At 46.8% G+C, this 26,007-nt stretch overlaps 2 protein-coding genes across 2 annotated transcripts; one reads left to right on the forward strand and one right to left on the reverse strand.

Annotated features, from left to right (window-relative positions):
* The first annotated feature begins 1,903 nt into the window (after window positions 1–1,903).
* Window positions 1,904–10,384, forward strand: LOC148522617 (uncharacterized). The gene is made up of 10 exons (XM_088474019.1): window positions 1,904–2,050; window positions 2,779–2,962; window positions 3,525–3,660; window positions 4,462–4,604; window positions 5,559–5,732; window positions 5,856–5,967; window positions 6,470–6,629; window positions 7,336–7,433; window positions 7,727–7,895; window positions 8,949–10,384. Exons 2-10 carry the CDS (start codon window positions 2,807–2,809, stop codon window positions 9,973–9,975), a joined length of 2,175 nt encoding a protein of 724 aa, XP_088330145.1. The 5' UTR covers window positions 1,904–2,050; window positions 2,779–2,806; the 3' UTR covers window positions 9,976–10,384.
* Window positions 10,385–16,146: 5,762 nt separating this feature from the next.
* Window positions 16,147–23,228, reverse strand: CLPP (caseinolytic mitochondrial matrix peptidase proteolytic subunit). The gene is made up of 7 exons (XM_088474020.1): window positions 23,117–23,228; window positions 22,383–22,484; window positions 21,114–21,185; window positions 20,917–21,013; window positions 19,502–19,689; window positions 17,688–17,793; window positions 16,147–16,662 (listed from the first exon to the last, which is right to left on the reverse strand). Exons 1-7 carry the CDS (start codon window positions 23,138–23,140, stop codon window positions 16,508–16,510), a joined length of 744 nt encoding a protein of 247 aa, XP_088330146.1. The 5' UTR covers window positions 23,141–23,228; the 3' UTR covers window positions 16,147–16,507.
* Window positions 23,229–26,007: the final 2,779 nt, after the last annotated feature.

The following is a 26,007-nucleotide window of genomic DNA, read 5'->3' on the forward strand; positions in this document are numbered from 1 at the left end:
AATGGAGGCATGTGTTTTCTGCTACATTAAAAAAATAAAATAATAAAAAATATCTGCCTCAATGAATTGCATATAAGTTTCTGCTACATTAAAAAAATAAAATAAAAAATATCTGCCTCAATTAATTGCAACTAAGTTTACGACCAGTCTCTTTTGTTTGGCGTGCATTTGAAGCGCTTTCATGATAGAACAAAATACCCAAATATTGCAAAGATTGGCCATTACACTTTTTTATCTTTTATATAGCTAGCTACCATATTTACATTGCAGTACATCCTGCCTTCTTAGTATATACAGATACACCTATAATTACAATTTATATGGGATAATGCACTCTCCGCTGTTAATTATCACTGAGGAGTTTTGTGTAGGGATGGCCACTGACCGTTGATGGTTAGCAAGCATTGATGGTTTCCCACCAATGGTCGATGGTTTTGGCGGCTGTCTGATGTCTCTCCTCCATCGTTGGCAGATGACTGATGGCGAAACGGTGATACCCCCGTATAACGGTTCCTAGCTCTGCCCCATTATGCCCTGCCCTTCTTTTCTGATCGGCCACCCGTATTCACGTGTACCCAGCAAGTGATACCCTTTGATGGTTCAAACCATTGATGGTTTTCCGTCAATGGCACTCTGCTATAAATGCAAAGTACCGATGGCGCCATCGATGGAGACAATTGATAGTGAATGATTCAATGACCATCCCTAGTATGAAAACCTGAGGCTGTAGGACAGAGGTTCCCAAACTCCGCCATTACAGTCCAGGTTTTAAGAATATCTATGCTTGAGCAGATGGTTAAACCAAATTGGCTGAGGTACTGATAAAGTCACCTGTGCTCAAGCATGGATTTTCTTAAAACCAGGACTGTAATGATGGAGTCTGATTTATACCCCTTTTACACCAGAGCTAAAACCCGGGTTATTGCAGGGTTACCCCGGGTAGCTCCTTGGTGTGAAAAGGGACAGGGTTGGATTCCCGGGTGGAGTGCCCCAACAATCCAACACAGGTAACTTGCAGGGTTTAACACGAGAATAACCCCTGAAACCCTGCAGTGAAAACGGCGCGATCTGGGTCACGATGGCCGGCTTCAGTGGCGCTTGGAGATGACGCTATCTGAAAGAGTGCACTTCAACGCCGGAAAAGCCGGGTCACTGCAGACCCGGCTCCAGTGTGAACGGCGCCAACTCAGGAATATCCTGGGTAGGCGCCGGGAAAAATTCCAGGTTTGATCCGGATTGGAACCCTGTCCCAACCTTCGGGTCAGACCCGGAATTTAGGTATAAAAGCAGTATTAGGGAACCTCTGCTGTAGGCCAAGTGCTTTCACAGTTTATAGGTTACAGAAATCCGAGGTAACTTCTACTATGTGTAATAACTAATAGTGGACAGTAGGGGGAGCATTGAAGGGATCACAGTGTTATTTGTACATAAAATTATTTATGCCCATTTGCAGTTTGGTTTCATAGTTTCCAACAGGGTCTAATTTCCTGGACAGTTGCAAGTTTTACAGATATGTCCCCTGGAAATTGTTTGTCCTGGGAAATGTCCATATTTTTCATTATTGACCAACTGCACAATAAAATAAATGTTTGCCTGCAGGTTAGATGCGATTCCTACCATCTGTTCTTAGGCGGTGACCCAGGTAGGACAATATTTATTGCAGGAGCATGGAAACTTCACAGCAGTGCATTATAATGAGGTCCTGTAAGAACGACAAGGTGGAAATTGTAGTGCCCCAAGGCCTACGGAGACAATATCACACGCACCTTGCAGTGTGTCCCTGGCCATCATTTTAAAATGTTAATGATTTTGCACTTATTATGTATCACAGACCTATAAATTCCACCTCACAGACCAGAGTAATTGGCGGCAGCTGTTCCCCTCAGGGTAATTAATGTGTGTTTGTTATATATCAGCTGACTACAGAGGATGTGCTGTAAAAAGAGTTGAATTTGTTCTGTGTTTCTGCTGTACAAAGTGTGTGTTATATACACATTTATAGATCTAGAACCGTACTCTGGTCCCAAGAGCTTGTAAGAAGCAAAAATTGGTAAGTGACCAAAAGGGTTGCCTGCCGTGTGCATTGGGTTATTTATGTTGTATTTGCTATTTAACCATGTGTGCAATAGACTTATTTCTTCTGATTGTTCAAAGGTTATTCAACCGGATTAGAATCCCTCTACACTATTTTCCTTAAATGTATGCATGTATTTACTACACTTATGTGCCCCTCTAAACCCAGACCAACTGCTGTGTGTTTGGATCACTCAGCTGAGCCCACCTAAAGGCCCCCATACATCAGAGATTGATTGCAGCAATTGTGCAATTTGCAATCGATTGTGTATAAGAATCTTTCCCTTTTTCAATCGATTGCAGAATTGCCACAATCGATTGAATAAGGGAAAGATTCTTATACACAATTGATTGCAAATTGCACGATTGCTGCAATCAATCTCTGATGTATGGGGGCCTTCAGTCTATTCTCTTTTGCAATCTGGCTGGACCATAATGCGATAGGTAGCATACACCCTCATGTATCAATCTCCTGTTTTCGTATAGATTGTAAGCTTGCAAGCAGGGTCCGCTTACCTCTGTTTGTTTCTACCCAGTTGTTTGTTTTTTCTTACGGTTTGTCCCAATTTGTTAGGCACAGGCCATATGCTGGCGCTATGTAATTGTTAGCATTAAGGTGAAGATATGAGAGGACTTGAAAACCTAGTATTGCGCATATTCTAATATCTACCCCCTTTTTTTTTTTTTTTTTTTGTGGGGGTGCAGTATTGGCCCTACAGGGGTGTCTGGAAACATGTTCCGGCCTTCGGGGGTTTCGGACAGGAGTACGCGGGAGGCTCTGTCTGAGAATGCAGAGCTGAAGAAATTCCTGGAGCAGATGAGACGAGATGTGCAGATTTTCCTGAGCAGACATGAGGGCATCCGCGGTCGGGGGGCTGCAGGAGTCGGTGTGAGTTGTCCTCTCTTCCACTTTGGTTTATCCCTGAAAACTTTACATCAGGGATATTCAACATGTGGCCCTCTAGCTGCTGTTGAACTACACATTCCAGCATGCCATAATGGCAAAACTAGGGATGACCATCGATAGTTAACCATCGATGACTAACTGCTGATGATTTTGCCATTGATAGCAGAGAGTCAATGTTTCTTTGTCATTGATGGCAGACTGGGACCCAATGTTTTGTTTTTTTTTCGTCCAGATGGCATGGAGCTTAGCCCTGCCCCTGGTGGCCCACTAAGCCTCACCCCAATCCTAATTGACCAGCTATCTTCCATGTACCCTAACAGCACTGGCAATCGCGTGGTGCAAACCATCGATGGTTTACCGTATTTGGTTTTGTGCCATCTACGGTAATTGCAGATGGATACATCGAAGGACAGCTCACAGATGGCCATCCCTAGGCAAAACTGTGGCAGGGCATGATGGGATGTTTAGCTCCGCAGCAGCTGGGGGGCTGCATGTTTGTTGAATACCCCTTCTCTACATGTATTCTCTGTGGGCCTCTCCTCAGGACTCCACTGAAGTCAACAGACGTGTCGGGGCAGGACGTGCAAGGCCTGCCCGTGTCGGGGATGCTGGGTCCACGGGAAGCCTTAAGAAACAGTGGAGCAGCTTCAAACAGCTGGTGGAGTCTCTGGAAGCCAGAGGTGAGCTGGGGGCTTCAAATGAAAGAGTATGTGTACAATTGTAAAACACTTGAATCCATATAGACTGTACATGTGATTAGTAAAGTGGTTGGTAACAATAAGTTAATACAAGAGTGTCAATACAGTGGTAATCAATAATACAGGGTTGTTAAGTGCATACTGCCATATTTCTATTTTCAGATAAAACATTGTGAGCACATTCTAAACCTGCATATGGAAACATGAAGTGGATGCACACTGAAAAGAAAAAAAAAAAAAAATGTCCTTTTTTGGAGATGTCGTTCAGATGGACGACATAGCGATTTAAAAGAGAAATATATTTAACTTTTTGCGTAGCCCAAATGTGACAGACAGATCACCTTAAATTTTTGGCAGTCACCAGTGGGGTATGCAAATAAAGTGGCTATACGTCAAATTTGCGTACAGGAGGTATGGGAGAGGTTAGGGCTACACTGCCTTATTGCTGTCTGCTGGGATGCTTCATCTTCGGGACCAGCCAGCCATGAAGGGCAGTGGAATTTTCATGTCTATGCAGAAACACCTGTCACAGCTGCTGGGCAGAGGAGAGGAGGCTGAGGGCAAATGTGAAGGAGGGGGCGGGCAATAATGTTGTGCCTAGGGGCAGCCTGACCCCTAAATCCGCCTCTGGAAAGACCCTTGATATTCGGGAGTCTCCCGGACTTACTGGGAGTGTAGATAATGGTTTCGTTTCTCATTAAATGTAAATGCAGGCACTCTTGAATGGTTGTATCGGCTTTGTATTTCTGATCGCGTTGAATATCTGAAGTGTCCTCTCCGCAGTGGTCCAGACTGATGTGAGTCATGTGATCAGCGTAACCGACCACGAGAAGGAACTGACGCGGCTGCGGAAGGAGACCCAGGAGCTTAGACAAGAACTGGGACAGAGCCGGGAGCTGATCAGTCAACAGCAACAGTTACTGCAGGTACAATTGCAGGGATGGGGAGGTGGGACGGCGCCATCGTAGCCGTGGTGGGGGGAGGTAGCATGGTTATTCCACATGTCCTGGTTTTCCCAGTAATACTGTACATGGCGCAAATATATTCTAGAACAAATGTTAAACGGCGCCTGTGCACTACAGGGTGGGGGCGGCCATTTTGTGTGACTGTGGTGATGGGTGGGCGGTGCAGGGAGTGTGATGGCACGATCGCATCATTGTGGCACCCCACCTAAAAAATGGTGAGATAGCCGGCATTGTAAAACAGGGGACTGGGCAACGATGAAGCGATCCATCGCGAATCGTGTCAACGGCCGCCTAGACCTCCCACTTCACTAGAGGACGCTGGCAGCTCTAGCAGACTTGAATTATCTTCCGGGAGGCTGGGATCGCCACTCAAAGATTCAGGAGCCTCCAGTCTGTCCTGGGAGGGTAGGCAAGTCTGTCTGGTTGTAATCCGCCCCCCTGAAATATAGTAGTCCTAAATATAATCTCTTCATTATAGTCAATGAAACACAGGACATAAATAATTGTACCTTTTTTAAACCTTAGTGAAGATCCATCAACCCTTCTAAAGGGGACAAGTGGAGAAGTTGCCCATGGCAACCACCTTAATCTAGTATAGGCAACCTGTGGATCTACAAATCCCCAGCCTGCTCTTCCGCAGTTTTAGCATGCCCTAATAGCAAAACTGTGGTAGAGCATGCTGGGATGTGTAGTTCCGTAGCAGCTGGAGTGCCACAGGTTGCCTACCCCTGATCTAGTGCATTCTATAAAGTGATAACCAGACTTTGGTTGCTAAGGGCAACTTCTCCACCTGTTCTCTTTGGGAAGGTTTCATAAATCTCCCCCATAGAGCATTAGTCCAGCTCTGTTCTTTGCTGTCCAGCATAAGATGGCGTCTTGTAGCATTTTGTAGTTCTTCCTTGTGGCCATTGGCAGGATCAGATGGTGCCGCAGCCCGGCGAAGGCCAGTCCTCTCCTCTGTGGGACGCTTACTTCTTGGAGGAGCAGCTGAGGCTGGAGCAGGACCTGGCAATATTTGAGGAGCAGAAAATGGCCTTTCAAGATGAGAGGGATAAGTTTACAGAGGCCGCCATCCGCCTGGGCCGAGAGGTAACCACTGTCCCGGTTTCTGTGGATACACCTGGACAAATGTCTTTGTGTGGGGGTGATTTACTAACCCTGCACTACTTTCTATTCCCTGCTTATCTAACCATGGACTGATCTGTTTCCCAGCGTCTCCAATTTGAGGCCGACCAGGCCCTCTTTATGAAGCAGCAGTTCTTGAACATGACCCCTGGTCTGGGGACACCCCCCTGGAAGAAGACTCCCCCCTGGTCTGCACTTGGTGAGTTCCTCAAACCTCCTAGATGGACCTGGTGCTAGCATACCCCCATCCCTTATCTCCAGGTTCTGCACAAAGGTGAATGTATTGCCCATTCCATTCAGAGCTGGGATTCATTAGACACTGGCATGTGGACATACGTACCCTTATCTACAATATCAAAGGAGGGCACAGTTGCCCTAGGCCTGACCCTAGGTTGCCTAATGGATGATCTGGCCATGTATGATTCCACTATTTCACCATGATTAGAAAGCCAGATTTGACCTGTTTGTTATATGGTCAACCGAAACATGGCTGCCTTATGGACCTCACTGGTTCCTAGTGACTTTTATATACTGTCCCGATGAACATGGATCAGCCAACAAAATGGCCGCTCTGCTGTTCTGTCACTAGCACAGAGCGCAAACTCCCTATTTTATTTTGTCTGCTGTATTAATGAAGGAATTTGAACTGTAATGTTGGCCCTTGCGGTTTCTGATCAGTGACGTCCACTCTGAATTCCTAGCTACAGACACCCCCAGCAGGAAGTCCGGACACCTTAAACAGCAGTTCACCCCCAATCGCTCCTGTGCTGGCAGACTGCAGAGAGGGCTGACGTCTGCTGATCCTATGACCCCCAGCACCGCTGAGCTGTACAGGGTCCTGCGACTGGCTCCTCCCAGCAGGTAACCTTCTCCATAGAGAGGGATGCATATTATTACTGGTATTCGCATATCAAATATGATTAAAGGATGTAATAGATTTCTATAGATGGTTTCAGAAGAGTCACAAAGTGGGCAGCCTGGATTATAACCCTGTTTTAGCTGACCAGGACTAATGTAACCAGTTCCCAAGAGTTGTGTAGATGTGGGGAAACCTATGACAGGACCGTACGAAGATTACACACACAAGTCTCCTATCTATCCAAGCACAATGCATTGCTTTGCGCCTGCTGGTTCTGTGCTGTTTCCAGACCCTAGCCTCGGTGCTCCCTGGGCCTTTGCATAATGCAGAGGTACTGTTCTTAACCTCAGCCCTCAAGTTTTTTTCAGCAGTTGGAAGAATTACTGCCCCAGCAAAGTACTCACCCCTGCATGATTAAAGAAATCCACATAACATGACCTGTTGGTGGTACTTAAGGACGCGAGTTGAAAACCCCTGGCCTAATGGATAATCTGTCTCTGGCTGTTTATATTAGTAGGCTTACACACTGGTAGCCTGGTCTGCACAGGAGCAGTACAATCCCCCCCCCCCCCCCCCCCCACACTTGTAGCCTAACTCAGTATGTCTTTATCTGACAGGACATTGCTACAATGCCAGCAAAGTATAAATCTCTTCTTGTATATCTATATCCTAGCGGCTATTCTGCTTTACTCCCTCTCTCCTCTCCAGGTCTACAGGGTCTCCTACATGTGAGAGCAGCAGCCAGCGGGACACATCTGAGGACAGTAGCCGGAGATGGAGTGATAGTCTGTCACCAAGGAGTGAGTGTGAGTACTGCTCCATACCTTCCCTAGGAGAATGCAATCAACTGTCCTTGTCTGACACCTCCGCCATGTTCCCCGTTTCAGTGTCCCTACTTTTATAGGGAGCGCTCAAAGTTTTTTCACTCGTGTCTGTAATGCAAATCCTAATGTGACATGATGCGATTCTTCCCTAGACTGGAAGGTTCTCCCAGACCTGCACTAGTCTGACCAGCACAGCGGCCCCTTGGCCTTGCTCCATCTTGGTGTTCCTGGAACTTTGGAGGCTTCATGGCTTTTCCCGTCTTTTCTCTTTCTAGCTCCAGAGCTCCAGCCCCTTCCGCAATTTGTTGCACCTCTCAAGCTGAGCATGACACCATATCTTCTACCCAGGACCACCCCCAGCTGTCTTTCTCGTGGCCACACTGACCCGCGGACCCCCAGCACTGCGGAGCTGTTTAGAGTGCTGCGGCTAACACCTGCTGAAAGGTACAGACTGGTTTGGTGAAGGTTAATGCAAAACCTTTCGCTGGGGAAAAAGAGGAAATAGACAACATAAGACATAAGTCAGGGAGAAACACGGGTACCGTAAAGCAAAGGTTCCAGATCGGGTAGCCCCCATGCCAGGACACGTGACTTAATTTGTACCTCAGTCTTTTGATTTAACCATCTGTGCTCCGTCTTGGATATCCTTAAAACCTGGACTGTTAAAGTGCCTTGAGGACAGAGTTTGGGAACCTCTGTTCTAGGATATAAATCTGAATTGACTGTGTGGATTTACCTTTTCTGCTCATCTGACTATTTAAAATAGCAGCCAATTTTTATAGAGGATATTAGTGTAGCATTACTGTAATCCTTATCATCCCCTATGTTAAATACTACTTGATAAACTGGAGACCATTAAACATTTTGCACCACTACCACTTGTGGCCAGCGGGTGGCAATACAGAAAGCTTTTGCAGTATTCATACTGACCACACGCGGCTGTTCAAACGTTCTGGGTGTGTTTGTTAGGTTCCTAAACGTTGTCCTTTGGCACTCTCCGTTAGCCTGAATCTAAAAGTCATGGTTTTAAGGATATCCCTGCTTGAGCACAAGTGGCATATATAGTACCTCAGTCAATTTGATTTAACAGTCTGTGCTCAAGCAGGGATATTTTTAAAAAACCTGAACCGTTAGGGTGTCTCAATGACCGTGTGTGTGTGTGTGTGTCTTGTCAGTTCTTGTTGGAGTCGCTAAGGCAAAGGTTCCCAAACTCTGCCACTGCAGTCCAGGTTTTAAGGATATCTATGCTTTAGTCCAGATGACTTAATTAGTATCTTAGTCAAGTTAATTTAACCACCTGTGCTCAAGCATAGATATCAAGCATAGATATCCTTAAAACCTGGACTGCAGTGGCAGAGTTTAGGAACCCCTCTGCACTAAGGTCTGTTCTTGCCCCTGCACTCATTAAAGTAAGCTGTTTGACCGCTCTTAATTAAAATGTAATGATCAGAGTAGCTGGGTAACAATCTGTCTTGCTATGTGTATCTATTATTGCAGTGCACCTTCTGGACCAATGAGGCATGGGGATGGACTACGCAGGTCTATACTACATCAGTCTCACCGTAGAGCCAGCATCACCAAAGTGGCAGGATCCCTGGTCTGCAATGAGAATGTCAGAAGCATCGAGCAAGTGTCTGGGTGTCCTGCTGAATCTGCTACGATTGAGTACGAGACTGATTCCCTGCATTCTGAAGACAGCAGACAGACCGTGGGTTATGGAGACACTCCTACCAGCGACAGCTCCACTTTACCCAGGGACCACTCCGAATGCTTCGAAAACGACTCCTTGTATAGGGTGACTCCTCTACAAGACTCCTCGCACCTTCACCTTGGAGAACATGTGCCTGATGTTAGAGTAGACCCTTACTATTGCAATCAGAGTGCTGGTTCTACCGCTGTGGCCGATCAAGTGGTTTGTCCATGCGAAGAGTTACTTGAAAAACTGGCTAATGGGTTCCATCATAACGGCATCCTTAGAAGTAGACCAAAGGAGAAACAGAAATCTAGAGGGCAGTGTAACTGTAGGGATCAGGGGACCCTTCATCCTAAAGACGCAGGTGGAAGTAGGTTGGGTGGAGGCCCTAGAGAGGGAGGTAGAAGTAGGTCAAGAGAGAGATCCCATTCTAGAGACAGGTGTAGAACCAGGTCTAGGGAAGATGATGGAAACCGCACTTTTGACCGGCCAAGGGCATCCCTTCATTTTGATCATGATGATTGTACTGCTCGGAATAGTGAAGTCCCCCATCATGGTAACGTCAGGAGGAGGAGGTCTCTAGATTCGCTCCACTACAAGCTTGGCTGCAAGAGCCAGCCCAGGGAAAGCTGCAGGAGCCGCTCGCTCCGCAGGAGGTCGTCTCATCACCACCGAGACTCTTTGTACACCTCTGGTCCCGGGCGCTCCCCTCTCCACTTCCGCCGCTCTTGTCCCTCGGCCCGTAACGTGGGACCTCTAGGTAAAGAACATGTTGCCACAACCAACTTACCTGCAGACCTGCTTTCCCAATTCATGGACTGTGACTACTGAGGAAACCACCTTCTCCCAGGACCATGAGATCTGTATGCTTGAGAATGGTGAAAAGTTATCACTTTTTTTTTTGTTTTGTTATATACAACTTGTTATAGAGTTTACTCCTTATATATAAAGGCTGCTCACCTCTTGCTGTGAGGGTCGGGGCAATACACGTGTGAGAAAAGCACAAATTAATTTATGATTCAGGAAGGACAACAAAGTCCACCAGCTATTTATCTGTAGACCCCACTTCTTGGGCGTTGCGTGACGTTGGCTTGCAGGACAGAAATAAAGTATTGTGGGGGGGGGGGGTTTATGCATTGAATGACTTTATAGAGCACTGATCACCTGCACTGTTGGTAATGCATTAGGTGCACAAATTACTTGAGATTTGAATTGTGTGTAATAAACTCAATCACCTTTTTACCTTGTGTGTGTGTGTGTGTGTGACTTTATGTATCACCAATTGTTTTCTATTGTAACTGTGATGTTTGTTTGTAGACCATATCGCACGATTATGACAATCGTGCAGTCGTTTGTCAGTCTGTGATGAGCCTGCACTGAACGAGCAGTCGTTCACTACAGGCTCATCCATCATCTGAAAATATGCTCAATCTGACATTATCGTCAGGATGACCAGCATGTTTGAAAGAGGATAGATGTCTAAACGACCAGCCGGCATGTGCATCGCTGGTCGTTTTAGACACATTTGCAAACTATTTATGAATGATAACGTTATCGTTCAATCGCTCATTTAAATCGTCTAGTGGATAGGGGCCTTCAAAGAGCTTCATTGTGGTGAACCAACCTTTTGGCTCCTAGTACGAGTGTGGGAGCTGGCCAACCTTGATGGAATAGTGTTTTAGCTGAACCAAGACATTAACCCAAACTCTGATCCAAATTAGTATCCTGCCAAGTGACATGGGCACTCACTCATGTTTCTGGCCTGGACTCCCTAAGAACCCCATTGCAATGGAAGTGTATTGCTTTTTACCGATTGCTTCTAATACCCCTTTTACACCAGAGCAAAAACCTGGGTTTTTGCTGGGTCTACCCAGGTCGCAGCTCAGTGTAAAAGAGTTCCTGAAAAATAACCCAGGTCAAGTGACCCAGCAATCCAACCCAGGTAGCTACCAGTGTTGGACCCAGGATGGACCTGGGTAATGGTGCAGTGTAAACGGTTCAACCCGGGTTATCTGACCTGGGTCATGCCTAAAATGAGCTGATTGGTGGTTGTGGGGCATTCACCTCCCACTTTTTATGACCTCACAGGTTTAGCAGGGCAGTCCTGAGTTCAGTGTGAACAGGGCTGACCTGGGAGTAACCCAGATCGAAGCTGCAGTGTAAATGGGTCTGACCAGGGTCGGAACCATGTCCAAAAACCCAGGTCGGACCTGGGTTTTTGGTGGAAAAGAGGTATTACTGTATATACTCGAGTATAAGCCGAGTTTTTCAGCACATTTTTTGTGCTGAAAAAGCACCCCCTCGGCTTATACTCATGCGGGCCGCGGTGCAGACTGTGACACAGCCTGCATCGCGTGTGTAGCGCTGACCGGACGGAGTTCGGTCAGCACTACACACTGCTAAACACATAGCCGCCGGAGCCGGGAAGCTATGTGCTTGGTGTAATCAGCAGCCGCTGAGAGTCTGTCAGACTCTCAGCGGCTACTGCTGCTCCCACTGCGGGAGCCATCTTCCGGCTCCCGCAGTGGGTAATGGGAGAGACGTCGTCATGACGACGTCTCTCCCATTATGCAAAGCGGCGGAGGAGCCTGTAGCAGCGTCGGGACCAGGAGCGGGGTTACAGGTAAGTGTGTTTTTTTTTTTTTTACATTTCTTTCTACTGGGGGGGCTACTACCGGGGGGTACTACCAGGGGGGGATATCGCTACTGGGGGCACTACCAGAGGGGGGGGGTTAATAATGGGGGAACTACCAGGGGGGGGGATGTTGCTACTGGGGGCACTACCAGGGAGGGGGGGAATACTGGGGGCACTACCAGGGGGGATGTTGCTACTGGGGGCACTACCAGGGGGGGTTAATACTGGGGGCACTACCAGGGGGGGATATTGCTACTGGGGGCACTACCAGGGGGGGGATTAATATTGGGGGCACTACCAGGGGGGATGTTGCTACTGGGGGCACTACCAGGGGGGGATTAATACTGGGGGGCACTACCAGGGGGGGGATATTGCTACTGGGGGCACTACCAGGGGGGGATATTACTACTGGGGGTACTACCAGGGGGGGATTACTACTGGGGACAGTACCAGAGGGGGGATTCCTACCAGTAGCTGCTACATTTCCCACCCTAGGCTTATACTCGAGTCAATAAGTTTTCCCAGTTTTTTGTGGTACAATTAGGTACCTCGGCTTATATTCGGGTCGACTTATACTCGAGTATATACGGTAGGTGCAGGGCGATATCAGATGCAGACCTATGTTACTTTCCAGCCATTCATGTGCCGTGGTTTTTCAGAATTTTTGCAGTTACCAAAAAAAAAAAAAAAAGCTCAACTAAGGGGACATTGGAATTGTGTGTGTCTCAAAATCAGTCCCCCATGACCTTCAGCGACGTGTCTGGATCACTGTCCAAAATAACAACCCATGGGGTTGGCCAAATGGGACAACAAGATGGTTGGGACTCGGGCAAATCGGCTGCATTACTGCTGGAGCAGATGGGGCCCTCTGCGTGCTGAAGGAAGATTATTTTAACCGTGATCATTCCAAACACATGTAATAAAGGACAGAACGACGATGCTTCTACCTCAGTAGCCTTGTTATTGTGCATGGCTGAGGCTACACCATGCAATATATTATGTGCTGAGCGTATAGCATATTACTTTCCCTGATGAGGAGATCCTGTTACCTGGTTGATATGTAAAACCCTTCGCTTCGGCTGGATGCTCAAATAACACTGTGCTCTCGTTGTACAGGCTGCGCTTTTTATTGTCCCTATAATCAGTATGTGCAGAGGAAAGGCTCCAAACTGCTCTTATATTCTGTTCAGCATAGCTGGGGTAAAGACAGGAGATTTATGTGTATAGGCACTCGCTCAGGTCCCAGCAATTACCCCACGCTATGGCGCCTCCATTTCCACAGTTTACGTCATTGTGCTGTGGGATGGTTGTAGTAATTCACCGGTGATGTATGTCTCCCTCTCCGTCCCCGAGGGGGGGGGATTCTCTTATCAGCGTCATTCTGCTGACATGTACAAGGAGAGGGAGGGGGGGGGGGGTCGATGAATGACGTAGGACCTGATGTGGGCGAGCGGAATTCTTTTCCCTGTAACAGGAGGGCATCTGCTGAGCAGGTCCAGGCTGGAGTCATAAAACTGCTATGAAATGTAGGGCCTTATTTAGCTTCAATATGGGGTATAACACTGAACTGAATAAGGGTTTGCAGTTGGGCCTATCAGAAAACACGGCCGTGGGGGCGATAAGGGCCTCAATTAGCAACGAGTGACATTCTTGATATCACTCCTTCCTAATCTTAAATGGTGCTCCGACCAATCAGCTCCTGTCATTTTTCAAACACATGACAGGAGCTGATTGGTGGGAACGCCATTTAATATGAGTAACGAGTGATCACAAGAATATCGCCCGTTGATAAATGAGGGCCCTAAAAGTTTTGCAGTCTTCAGCTAATTAAAATTAATTTTCTTCGATAATTGAAAAAAAAAAAATCTATATACAGGTTGAGTCTCCCATATCCAAATATTCCGAAATACGGAATATTTTTGGCATGACTAAGACAGTGAAAACTTTGATTTTTGATGGTTTAATGTACACAAACTTTGTTTAAGGCACAAAATTCTTAAAAATAAAGTATAAAATGACCTATAGGCTGTGTGTATAAGGTGTATATGACACATACATGAATTTCATGTATGTACACAAACTTTGTTTGAGCCACCAAATTATTGAAATATTGTATAAAATTACCTGCAGGCTGTGTGTATAAGGTGTATATATATCATAAATGTATTCTGTGTTTAAATTTAGGCCCTATTCCTAAGACATTTCAATATGGTATGCAATTATTCCAAAATACGGAATATTCCTATATCCAAAATACCCCTGGTCCCACGCATTTTGGATATGGGAGACTCAACCTGTATATTTAATTCAGAACACTGATGTTTACTGTAAGTTACTCCATGGAAGGAGATTATTTTTTTTGTGACCCTTCACCTACGGTTGAACTTTTCTCCCCAAACCTATTACATCACCTATATACACAATGCATGGAAGGAGTCCTGCCCTAATTTTGACATATATACATACGAGTTAAATTGTTTCCTTGTATGAAAAATTATGTGTAAATGGAGCAGAAATTGCCCCCCCTTCCCTCATTATTAGGGCCCAGGATTGTTACATACCAGGACTGGTAACCTGATGAGGTATGAGGTGTTACAGTGCGGGGGGAGATAGGGAGGTGCAGAGTCCCACTCACATTCCTGCGTTATTTGCATATGACAGAAGTTCATTCATTCAAGGACTCGTGAGAAAAGGTTTCATCAAACAGTGACACCGGTAACAAATGGTGATGAGGTCTTACAGGAATCCCTGCTATGCATGCACAACATTTCTACACCTACACCGCCCTTGTGTGTAGTCACCTCCTAGGTTAAAATAATGTGTGTTGCTGGTGAATTTAATATTTCAGTTAAAACATTACAATTAATCAAAAGACGGAAACACTTCATGTCCTTGGAATAGACCCCAGTCCCCCCCCATATGCTTTTTAAAACCTAATTACTCAGAAACAGATTGTAATCAGAATACCGATGCCCGGGAATCCGTCTGTCGCAATCCCGATTTAGGACTAAAGATAGGCGTCTAAATCCTGATACCGGAATCCCGACAGACAGCTTCCTGAACGAAGGTAAGCGGGGACAGGGTTAGCGTTTGCCCGCGGGGAGGGGGCGACCTCTTAGGCAACCCCCCATGAGCGGGGTTAGGCACCCCAAAGGGAGGGGAAGGCATAGGGTACTTACCTTAGCTGTTGGCATTTCACACGGCGGCTATTCAGCTGCTGGGATTTCATCCCCCACCCCTCAGAAACACCTCCCATACAATATTGTTCTGAGCAAAGAATAATATCACAGGATCAGTCTTATTCTCAGCCAGCTGACCCTCTACCACTATATTTTATTTAATAAGCGCTGTGGTCACGGATGAGGGTCGGTGGGGGTACAAAGCAGAGAATAAGAGCTGGGGCCACAGATGAAGCTTATTGGTGCAGAGAATAAGAGTTGGGGCCACGGATGAAGCTTATTGGTGCAGAAAGTAGAGAATAAGAGCTGGGGCCATGGATGAAGCTTATTGGTGCAGAGAACAGAGAATAGGAGCTGGGGCCACGGATGAAGATTATTGGTGCAGAAAGTAGAGAATAAGGGCTGGGCCTCAGATGAGACTGGGTGGTACAGAAAGCAGAGAATAACACCTGGAGCTATGGATAGGTTAGGTGTGGCCATAGAGAGGCTCTGGTGACAGCCCTTCTGCTCCACGGGAGATTTATGTTCTCCCTGAGCTCGCCTTAGGACACCTGCGTTATAAACTTTGACAGGTGCACCGCCCTGGCAAGTATTCTAACCCCAATCCGAACTCTAACCGTCCCCTCCCACAGCCTAAATCTCCCGCTAGTGCCTAACCCTAATACTCACCGTTGGAATCTGTCAGGCTTGTGATCAATGTGATGCCGCAGTTGGTATTGTGACCGGCGACATTCTGACTACATCCCGCCCCATGTGCATGTCAGAAATATTGTTTTTTTTATACATTCCTTAACCCTCTGCTAAACCAGTTGGTTCTACTAATGGTAACTGTTCTGTACACTACAGAAGAAACATCTGAAAGCGTGGTGCGTATTTCTGCAGGCGTTTACATGGAAAGGCCCGGTGAGTGCATGTATGTGTCGTCTCATGAGCAGAATTATTATCGGTCTAGAAAAACGCTCCTTATCCAGAGATGCCAGAACTTCCGGCTGAAGCTAATTCTGAATGGTCTCCTGTACACCACCCACAGCCTCTGTCCTATGTGAGATGACGGCAGGTGAGGACACCTCGGTATCGCACCAAAATCTCGCAGAACAGGACAGAAAGAATAAGCATTATTTGCCCAGGTGCCATATAGGAGAAAATAATTATTGTATCTGGATATTTCCTTTAAACAGATAGCAAAAATGCTGGAGCAAATTTATTTGAAACAAGCCCTTATCCCAAGTCCTCTCCTTGACAATAGTTGACACTTACCATATAAGTCTCTACAGACAGCTCTATGTGAAAATATATTTATTTTCTGCCAAATTTTACCCCTCACACGAGACTGGAAGAAGAAGCTGGAGGGTGGCGAGGTCCGAGATGCTGGCGCTGCCCAGTCCTACGGATGATGGCTGAAAGATATCCCGTCCAGCATCTCCTCTGGCAGCCGGAAGCTGCGTAATGTGATTCTCTACCGACGAGACCGGAACCATCAGGATTAGGCAGCACATACTAATGTCATAATAGGGAAATGGGACAACTCTGCTTTTCCCCTCTCTTCCCACTAAGGCTCAGTGGGTGGAGGCTGCTCCTCTGATTTTTTAACCAGTTCCAGTTCGTCATCACCATCTTTAGGTGGGTGCACCAGTACCTTGTCCAGGATGCCGAACTCCTGAGCTTCAGTGGGGCTCATGTAGCGATCTCTCTCCATCACCGACTCTAGGGGAGGAAAACAGTCAGCTGGAGAACCGGAGGGGTATTCATGGACATTAAACGGTTACACGCTGGCGCACACACACCGCTTCTGCCTACCAGAGCTTGTGCTCTATGGATAATTAGGATATTAGCAGGATAATCTTGACTGCCATCTAAGAAAACCGAACTCACATAAAATTGCATTAAACATCTTTCATGAATGTCAATGAGCATCGGCTAATGTTGACATCATCCAAACGGATGCAATACTCAATATCAAATGACATTCGCAACAATGTCCTTCCAGCTGTCACGCAGACGTCATCCTGATTGCATTTCATCCTTATCTGTCTGGGTCTACCCTTCAGGGAAGCACTGCCCCATGTAGCCTAGAACCCAGAGGGCAATTCCGTATAACAGAGAGGATTTGCAGAGATCGAGGTGCAATGTAAGCAGGACATCGGACGATTGACCTATCGCCAAAGAAGACAATAGCTTGTAGCCCATACAGGCTGGCAGGGGCAGAACAGCTATTTAATTGATAACCATAGTATATGTCATTTACTTATCCTTGCATCGGGGCTGGAAATGCGCGGTGGGGCAAACCCAGGATCTCCGCTCCCATCCTGTGCGTAGTGGAAGCCGCCATTTTGAGGTCAGATAATTCAGTAGGAACTGTTGAACATTTGAGTTGATGGCCGCAGTGGTATTAAAGGGGACTACCATTAACCATTACATTAGCTGGGACAAATTACGGTATGAACAAAATAGATTTACAAATCAGCAGCTGCGCCAGGTAACACACAAAGCTGGAACAGGCGAGCAGATAAACAACCGGCCTGCACTGACGTACTTATCAGATAGGATGTCACTAACCAATTGATTTTAGTGCACTCTATCATTAAACCTCCTACAGGTAACCTGGCTGTAATTTACCTCTCTCACTCTGTGTTCAGTTACATAATTCTGCCACTATGGACTGTAGCGGACACTGCTGGGGAATTGGAGGCAGCGGACTAAACTCTCTCACAGGCTAAGCGCGGACTCACCGATTAGCGACAGCGGCTGAGACGTGTGTTTGGCGTAAATTTCATTAATCTGTTTCTTGAGCTTCAGAATTTCCTCGGCCTGTATGGCGATGTCTGTGGCCTGGCCCTGAAAATGACAGATATAGTGTTCAGTAGCAGGTACACGGCCCTGTCCACACGTTACTTCGGCCGCCAGAGTCTCCAAATGGGGCACGGTCCACCTTTCAGAGACAAACAAGCGTCACTCCTGTGCGCATAGGAGAGGGTCACTGGCATTGCTCCATTGATTAGGCAACAGAATATGCCGCAGGGAGGCTAGTGGTGTACCCCATATTAAAAAGAAAAGAAAATACCCATGAAAAACAAAAGTTGAATAGTAACAGCTTATAGGGAGATATTTGTGGGTGAATGGAGGTGTAAATGAGGAAAGAAAAGAAAACAAGTAAATAGAACAGCTAAAGCTTAACTTAAAGCAAAGTAATATGGGTAAAAACAGAAACTATATACTTCAAAATGTTATATATATATATGTTGATCTTAGATAAAGAGAGGCGGGGAGAGGAATACAGAAGGGGCAGCAATCCATGTAGTGTAAGTAATTAACATATACAATATAAGAACACCTACAGTGTTCTTCCCAGAAATTTTTTCCAGCCGGGTGGCATCCAAAAGTAGCCGGGTGGGCACCTTCGCAATTATGTGCGCACCAGGAAAAGGTGTATCTCCCTTACCAATCCAGCCCGACAGGTCTCAGGCTGCTCCCCCAGTGGCTCTCAGTCAAAAGTGCCCATTATACAGTGCCCCCTGTAGTTTTCCCCTTTATGCATTGCCCCCTGTAGTTTAACTCTGCCCTTATGCATTGCCCCCTGGCTGAAGTAGTGCCCCTATGTAGTGCCCCCAGACTGGTCCCTTATGTAGTGCCCCAAGGCTTAAATAGTGCCCCCAGACTGGTCCCTTATGTAGTGCCCCCAGGCTTAAATAGTGCCCCCAGACTGGCCCCTTATGCAGTGCCCTCAGGTTGGCCCCTTATGCAGTGCCCCCAGGTTTAATAGTGTCTCTTATGCAGTGCCCCCAGACTGGTCCTGGCCCCAGCCCAGAACTTACCTTTACTTGCTGGCCGCTACCGCTGCCTCACGCTGACTGGATCTAACTAGATCCAGCAGGCGCGCGGGGCAGGCTCCTCACGTCGCGGGTGACATCATGACGTCACCGCCGCAGTGCATCACTGGGAACGCTTGCCTCTGAAGCGTTCGGAGGCTTCTTTAGCCTCCGGTCACTTCAGAGGCAAGCGTTCCACAGCGGGGGACAGCGGGGAAAGTGCCGGGCGGCAGGCTGTTTCTGTCTGGCGATGCGCCCGCAGGAAACAGCCTGGGGAGAACAGAAGTGATCACAGTACATATTAAGAAATTTGACGTAGCATAACCAGTCAGTATTTTCAAATACCTTCCCAATATATGTCTGCGTTTGGTTTGTCAAAGTCTCAATATACCTGCCCCATTTTTTTTTTTAAATAAGGTTTTAACCCCTTTTTCAATATTAAAAGGTGGCCATTAGTCTTTCGTGGTAGAGAGACTCTAGTAAAACAGCTTTCCATACAAGCAAGGCGGGAGAAGATTGAGAAATCCAATTATTTAAAATAATCCGCTAAGCCACCGTAACCACAACAGCTAGAAGGGGTACACAGGAACCTAATTATGGATCTATATCCACTGAGGAGAAAATCAGCCAAAAGGAGCCAAAGTAATGTGAATGTGGTCTTAACCAATCACAGACATGACCAGACTGTATACTGTTCTGTCCCATAATGCATCTGTATGTACATGTCAGCGTCTTACCCTGACCCCCCCGGAGGGCTGGTGGATCATGATCCGGGAGTTCGGGAGCGAGTGTCTCATACCATTGGAACCGGCTGCAAGGAGGAGAGAGCCCATACTGGCGGCCTGTCCCACGCACCACGTACAGATGGGGTTCAGGATATACTGCATGGTGTCATAGATCGCCAGGCCGGCCGTCACCGAACCCCCTGCACAGGGAAATATTGGGAATAAAACACCACATGTTACATATACAAACATGTATACAAACATATAATGCACCAATTGTCTGGAAAGGAGCTGTTGTTCTAAAATGTGTAAGATGGGAGACAGCATAGAGATGCAAGATGGTGCTGATCTAATCTTTGCACTCCATGTGTAGATATGTATATTGTTTTATGTATAATGCAAGACCATCATACATTTATCAGGGTGAAACTACGGCTGAGCAAGAGGTTTTTATGCTTCAGCAGAAGAGGAACCGTCTCTTAATTGGATTTTTTTCCATGGATGTCTGAAAATTCATAGTCCTGTAGTAGTTGCTCCCCACACACTGCCATACTTCTGCTAACATCCATTTCAAAATGCATTTTTTTCTACTCAATAATGTTACATTAGGTTAAATAAGCAGACAGATTTAAAGTTAGCTTATCTCTGAATTCTAATGTAAAAATAAAGCAGCATAGCATTTGTGTGTTACATGCAAGACACCCACCAAAATATAGATAAAACAGTATGATCCCCTAATGCAAAAAAAGAAACCCACAGCATACGGAATCGGTATGAAATACCGCCGGCCGCAATCCCGATCGTCGATAGGTAAGTATTGACTAACCTAACCTAACTCCCTAACCCTCCGTAGGGGTACCTAACCCTAAACCTCCCCCCCCCCCCCTCCCCCAAGTGCCTAACCCTAATCCCCCCTTCCCCGCTGCCTAAACCTAAGTCCCCCTCGCCTAACCCTAAATCCCCCTGGGGGTGCCTAACCCTAACCCTCCCTCTAGCCTAACCCTCCCGGGGAGGTGCCTAACCCTAAGTCCCCCCCGGGTGCCCTAAACCTAACCCTCCCCCCCCGCGGCGCCCGGCATCCCTTCGATCGGGATGCCGGGAGCCGGTCTCCCGTCATCGGGGAAATGACAGGCGTCTACATCTAGACGCCCGGCATTTCACCCTCGCCGGGATATGACAGTCGGGAAGCCGGCTGCCTTAATACCGGCAGCCGGCTTCCCAATTGTATACCCAGCATACGCCCCTCTTGTATCGGAGAATGGTTCATCCGGGTTCAAATGCATTCTATCTGGATTTTCTACTAACTGTAATGAGGCCCTTGATCTGCTGACGTGTCCATAGCAGTGTTACCGCACATGTATTGCATTAGTTGCTGGCATAGGATCTTATAAATACATGCAGAATGGAGGCGGACACAGCCACTGTACCTGGACTATTGATGTACATGTGAATAGGCTTCTTGTTACTCTCCGACTGCAGGAACAGGAGCTGGGCGACCACCAGGCTGGAGAGGGAATCGTCAATCTGCCCAGAGAAATATGCGTAAGGACTGAGGAGAAGCCCACAGTGACCAGGGGGATGGGGAGAGTTACAGGAAAGAATACAAAACTGTTGTGTCTCTCACCGGTCCCATAACGCAGATGATACGCTCCCGCAGTAATCTGGAGTAAATGTCATACGCTCTCTCACCGCGACCCTGGCCAAAAAAAGACACGTTACAATATGGACTGTTGTCTTGTAAATTGTTACTCAATAAACATTTAAAAAGACACAATTTTCTTTTTTAAACTTAAATTGCGATTCACTTCACAAATTTAGACGACGGATCGGTCTTCAGATTGATCCGCCATCAGAGCGGCCAATTGGTAAGCTACACACCGATCGGCCGCTCGATATGTCCGGGCTGACATCACAACTGGGCAGGTATTTAAATTTGCCCTCCCAGTTGAGATGTCAGTGTTGGCGGTCTCTGCAGACAGTGTACGGGCAATCAGCCTGCAGCCAGAGTACACGTGGTCAGCAGGTCGCCCGTAAACACATCGGCTTTCCTGTAGGGCCGTCCTGATATGTCTGTCAACAATGTCGTTTACAGACATATCGAGTTTATACACCCAACGATGAGCTCACTATATATCGTTCGTCGATAGAATGAGCGATATATCGACAAGTGTGTACCCAGCATTAGAGCTTTTATTTCATATAACTAGAGGTCTAGACATACGTCAGAGGCATTAAGTGACCTACCTCCGAGGAGAGTGGTCATAGGTTTTACCACTCCCCTACTCCCTACTGGTATCACCCGCCCTGTTTTGTGCCTCACAGAGACAGACTGAACCTCTTGCCACAATATTATTATCATTTTTTTTTTTATTTGCTTTTTTTTTTTCCTTCATTTGTTAATTTTTTTTATGGACGGGACCAACATTATGACTGTGAATCAGCTCCACAAACCATGGTTCAGCTTGTTCTTCATTTTTATTAGACAACTCTAGTGTACAAATGAAGTGTAGTAATTGTACTATGATGTATAATGGCGACCAAACACAGCGTTTCAATTCCAAACATTTATTTTGTTCTGGAGATTACGAGGAGACAGATACGGAGAGGAGAACGAAGCTGGCCACACCACAGATGGCAGGCTGGAGAGGGGATAATATCTTGGGCTATAGGCTGGGCTATGGAGTGAATACAACCCTTGATTATTGTACAGACCTCATCTTTTTTTCTTTTTGTTACTAAAACTAGATCTCAATTGATACTTTAAGCCTTTTTATAACAAAAAAAAAACGACAACACATGGAAGGTACAGTAGGGCCATGAAAAAGGCATTAGCTGCAGTACAATATATGTAAACAGGGAGAAAACCAACCTGCTATCTAGTGTCTCCACTTACCGTCTGCTCCACCACAATTGGGACGAGAGGGGACAACCGCAGAGGACTCCGATGTACGTTTCTGACTTGCGAAAGTGCGCACATTCTCTTCAGCGACGGTCTCTATAGAACAGGTGCAACGAGGGACATTTATAAATACAGGCCCCCAGGTAATTGCATTCTTGTGCTGACAATAGCTTCATATTGCTCTGGCGCCAACGTAAAGCTCGCAAACGGTTACAGAATACTGAGTACTAGGCCTAAACCTGGCGCTACATTGCTACAGATTAGTATGCGCTTAGCGCCAGTAACAGTAACCCCCAGCCTCATTATTATATACGGAGCATGGATAATACATCTCTAATATTGACGTTATCCGCCTGCACATATCTGGCTGTTTGCAGAACTAAAACTCCCAGCATGTCTGCCAGCCAGTGGCACATATAACAATGTTTAACCACCCATAATGTTTAACCTGCAGCTTTTCGGCCAATGTGGAACTACAAATCCCAGCATGAAGCTGGTCATGTTGGGACTTGTAGTTCCACCGCAGCTAGGTAGCCATGTGTTGCATCCCTGTGTATAAAGGGTCGGTCCCAATCTTAAGGAATATTACAATAATATCCTGTATGCACCAATATATTCTGTGACAGTCACTTCTATGCACAATGCCTGTATAATGCACATATGTAACTACCATACACACATCCCCTCTCCCTGCTGCACTCACACCGGGTACTATGAGGATCACTCACCGTCCCCCTAATCAGCAGCTCCATGCCGTCCTGGTGTCAGTGTCTGCTTCATAAAACTGCAAAAGCCGACATGATAAGTACAAATATGTAAACAGTAATGGTCTCCAATTGCTTAGCATACTGTTACATGATCGGCCATTTTCTCGAAGACCAAACGAATTTCACCGTTTATTCACTGATCACAGGGAAAATGGCGCCTCTGGTGGGGACACAATGTTTGGACGCTGCAGGTTTTTTTTAGACGGAAGTGACGCTTTGAAGTCACGCAGGGCGCTGCCATGACACTTGGAAGTGGATAGATCCCCTTCAGTTTTGCACCCTGACGTCATCAGCTACTGTCTAACGTCATTCCCTACCATCCACGCGGGCATAGAGAGGGAATATCATTTTGTGACGCTGTTGCTGCTGCTATAGTGTGGACTGGGGTCCTTGACATCATGTGATTGGTCAGAAGTGGGCTGTTATGGTAACAGTTAAATATATTTTGTATATTTATACATGTATAGGGGCTATATTTACTAAGGGCCTGATTCAGAGGTGGACGCTAATGCGTACACAGTCGCGCATTTCCACCCTCGCAGCTGTGAAAATATGCTAATGTTAGCAAAGATCACCCGAGCATAAAGATGCCCACTGCCGCCTTCGTACTTGCATGCGCGATCGCATGTACGCATAAATATCGGTAACATGGAAGGACATCGGCGGCCATTTTACCGTTTGCAGCAGGTCTGACCTGCCGCAGCCTAGGGAGCTCTTCTGCCACGCAGGGCTGCGTATGGCTAATTTATGCACGCCTCGTAACGGCGTTCAAACACCCAGACACGCCTGCGTTTGATTAACCACCCCCCCCCCTCCCCGCCAACACCCGCCAAATGGTCACTTCCTGTCAATCTGCAAAGGGCCTCCGTGGTCTGCGAGTTCGCATGGCGATCGATACAGGGTCGCGCTCTGCGAAGCATGTGCAATGGCAAACAATCACTTAGTCTGCGTGTGAATTGCCATAGCATCCACCTCTGAATCAGGCCCTAAAGGTCGATTTTAATCGATTTAAAATTGATTAATAAGAAACGATTAACATCGATGTTGTGTTTCTGCGGCTAAATCACACATTTACTAATAAAATAAAAATAAAATTGCCTGTTAGTAAATGTGTGATATAGCCCCAGAAACACAACATTGATGTAAATCGATTTTTTTTATAGACCTATAGTAAATATACCTCATTATAGTCTGATTATTTCTGGGATGTGGCAAACTGGGACAGCAGTCTCACAGGGAATGGGATAGAAATACCGACGCATCAAGCTCCCGATGCCCGGTGGTAAGTATCCTTTTTCCCCACACACCCGCACTAAATATTACAGAAGTGTAGATGAGTGGCTCCTCTCTTGGTAGGGCTAATACTGTTTAATAGGGATTAAGTTGTACACTAATATGAATGTTAGTAGTAGCAGGTGCCTTAGGCAGACAAACGGGTATTACTGATTATGTTGTATATAATTATATATTCTCAGTAGGACACAGATCACCTGCTTTTTTCACAGTAACACTCTAATAACACAAATATACAAATGAGACGTAGGGGAAACTCCGGTGTCTAAATGACAATGATCAGGAGCTCGCCAGTCTGTGGTGGACTGGAGGACACATCGTAGGGACGTCACCTGCTTTGAGGACAGTACATGGCCATTCTCATTCTATAAACGCCCCTGACGGCTATGACAGCTCTATGCTGGTGTCATTAGGTCCTATACTTTCATGCATTTGACACCTTCCTGCTGTGCTGCGGCAGGAAAGCTTAGTTCTAGGCGCAAATAAACCTACTTCTAATGCACAATAGTGTCACATGTAAAGATGGCAGCCATGACGCCCCCCACTGCTAAGCTGAGCAGTGTTTTGGAAGGAAAAGCAAACTTTTGAAATATATACGTAATATAAAATAATTTATAGTGCCCTCATGAGCCTCTTTATTTGCTTTAAAGCTCGTGGGTTTACAGAACATGATGACAGTATTTGCAGAGGCTGCGCAGGTTTGTACAGGCCGGGAACGCCTACCGTCTGGGGCCGGCCCCACTGACATCACAAGTGATGTCAGTGGGAGTGCTCTCGGCTCTGATAGAGCCGAAAGCACTCCAGGGCTTGCGGCAACGAGACCCTGCCACAAGGGTCTCGTCGCAAGCCCGATGGTCACGATGAGACCATCGCGACCATCTTCCTGGCCGCTCGCAATAGCTGTGGGTGGTCACCCACAGCTATACGAGCGGCCAGGAGGCCGCTCTAAAAATTCAGGGGGACGGCCCTGATTCAGAGTGAGCGCTCTGTCAGAGCGTCCGGCTCTGAATCAGGGCCACTGTACAATGGAGCAGGTGTGCCAGGGGGGATGCGGGAACTTACCAGACAAACTCAACACCTGCCAGAATATCAGCGTTGGAAACCTGAGCACCTGCATCTCGACGATAAGTACTGGGGTTAGGGTTAGGCACTAGGGGGAGGGTTAGGATACTGACTGACAAGTGTTGGTATCCTAACCCTGTTGGGATGCTGGCGTCGGGATTCTGACCGCCGGGATCCCGTGCCCAACCCGTGCCAGGGCAGCTCATTCTGTGGAGCAGTGCAAAGATTATTGAATTGAGTTAAAGGTGCAATCCTGTGGGCTTTCCTTGCTGTGCAGTGGGGCAGCTGGCCATTTGAACCATCTTGGTGCTAGCTCGTCTTGGAGTCTCCCTCTATCATTTTAATGGGACCTCTTTTGTGCCTACGTGTTGCGAAGAACAGCATTTCCAGGTGCACACTGGGTAATGATTCGCCAACACCTGTCACATGTAATAAAGATGGACTTGCCTACTTCTATAAGGCCCCCTGCTGGTGAAGCGGGAGAGGGGAGGCACGGT

This window comes from Taudactylus pleione, unplaced genomic scaffold, assembly GCF_031769625.1.
Source record: "Taudactylus pleione unplaced genomic scaffold, aTauple2 ptg000145l, whole genome shotgun sequence".
Lineage (NCBI taxonomy): Eukaryota > Metazoa > Chordata > Amphibia > Anura > Myobatrachidae > Taudactylus > Taudactylus pleione.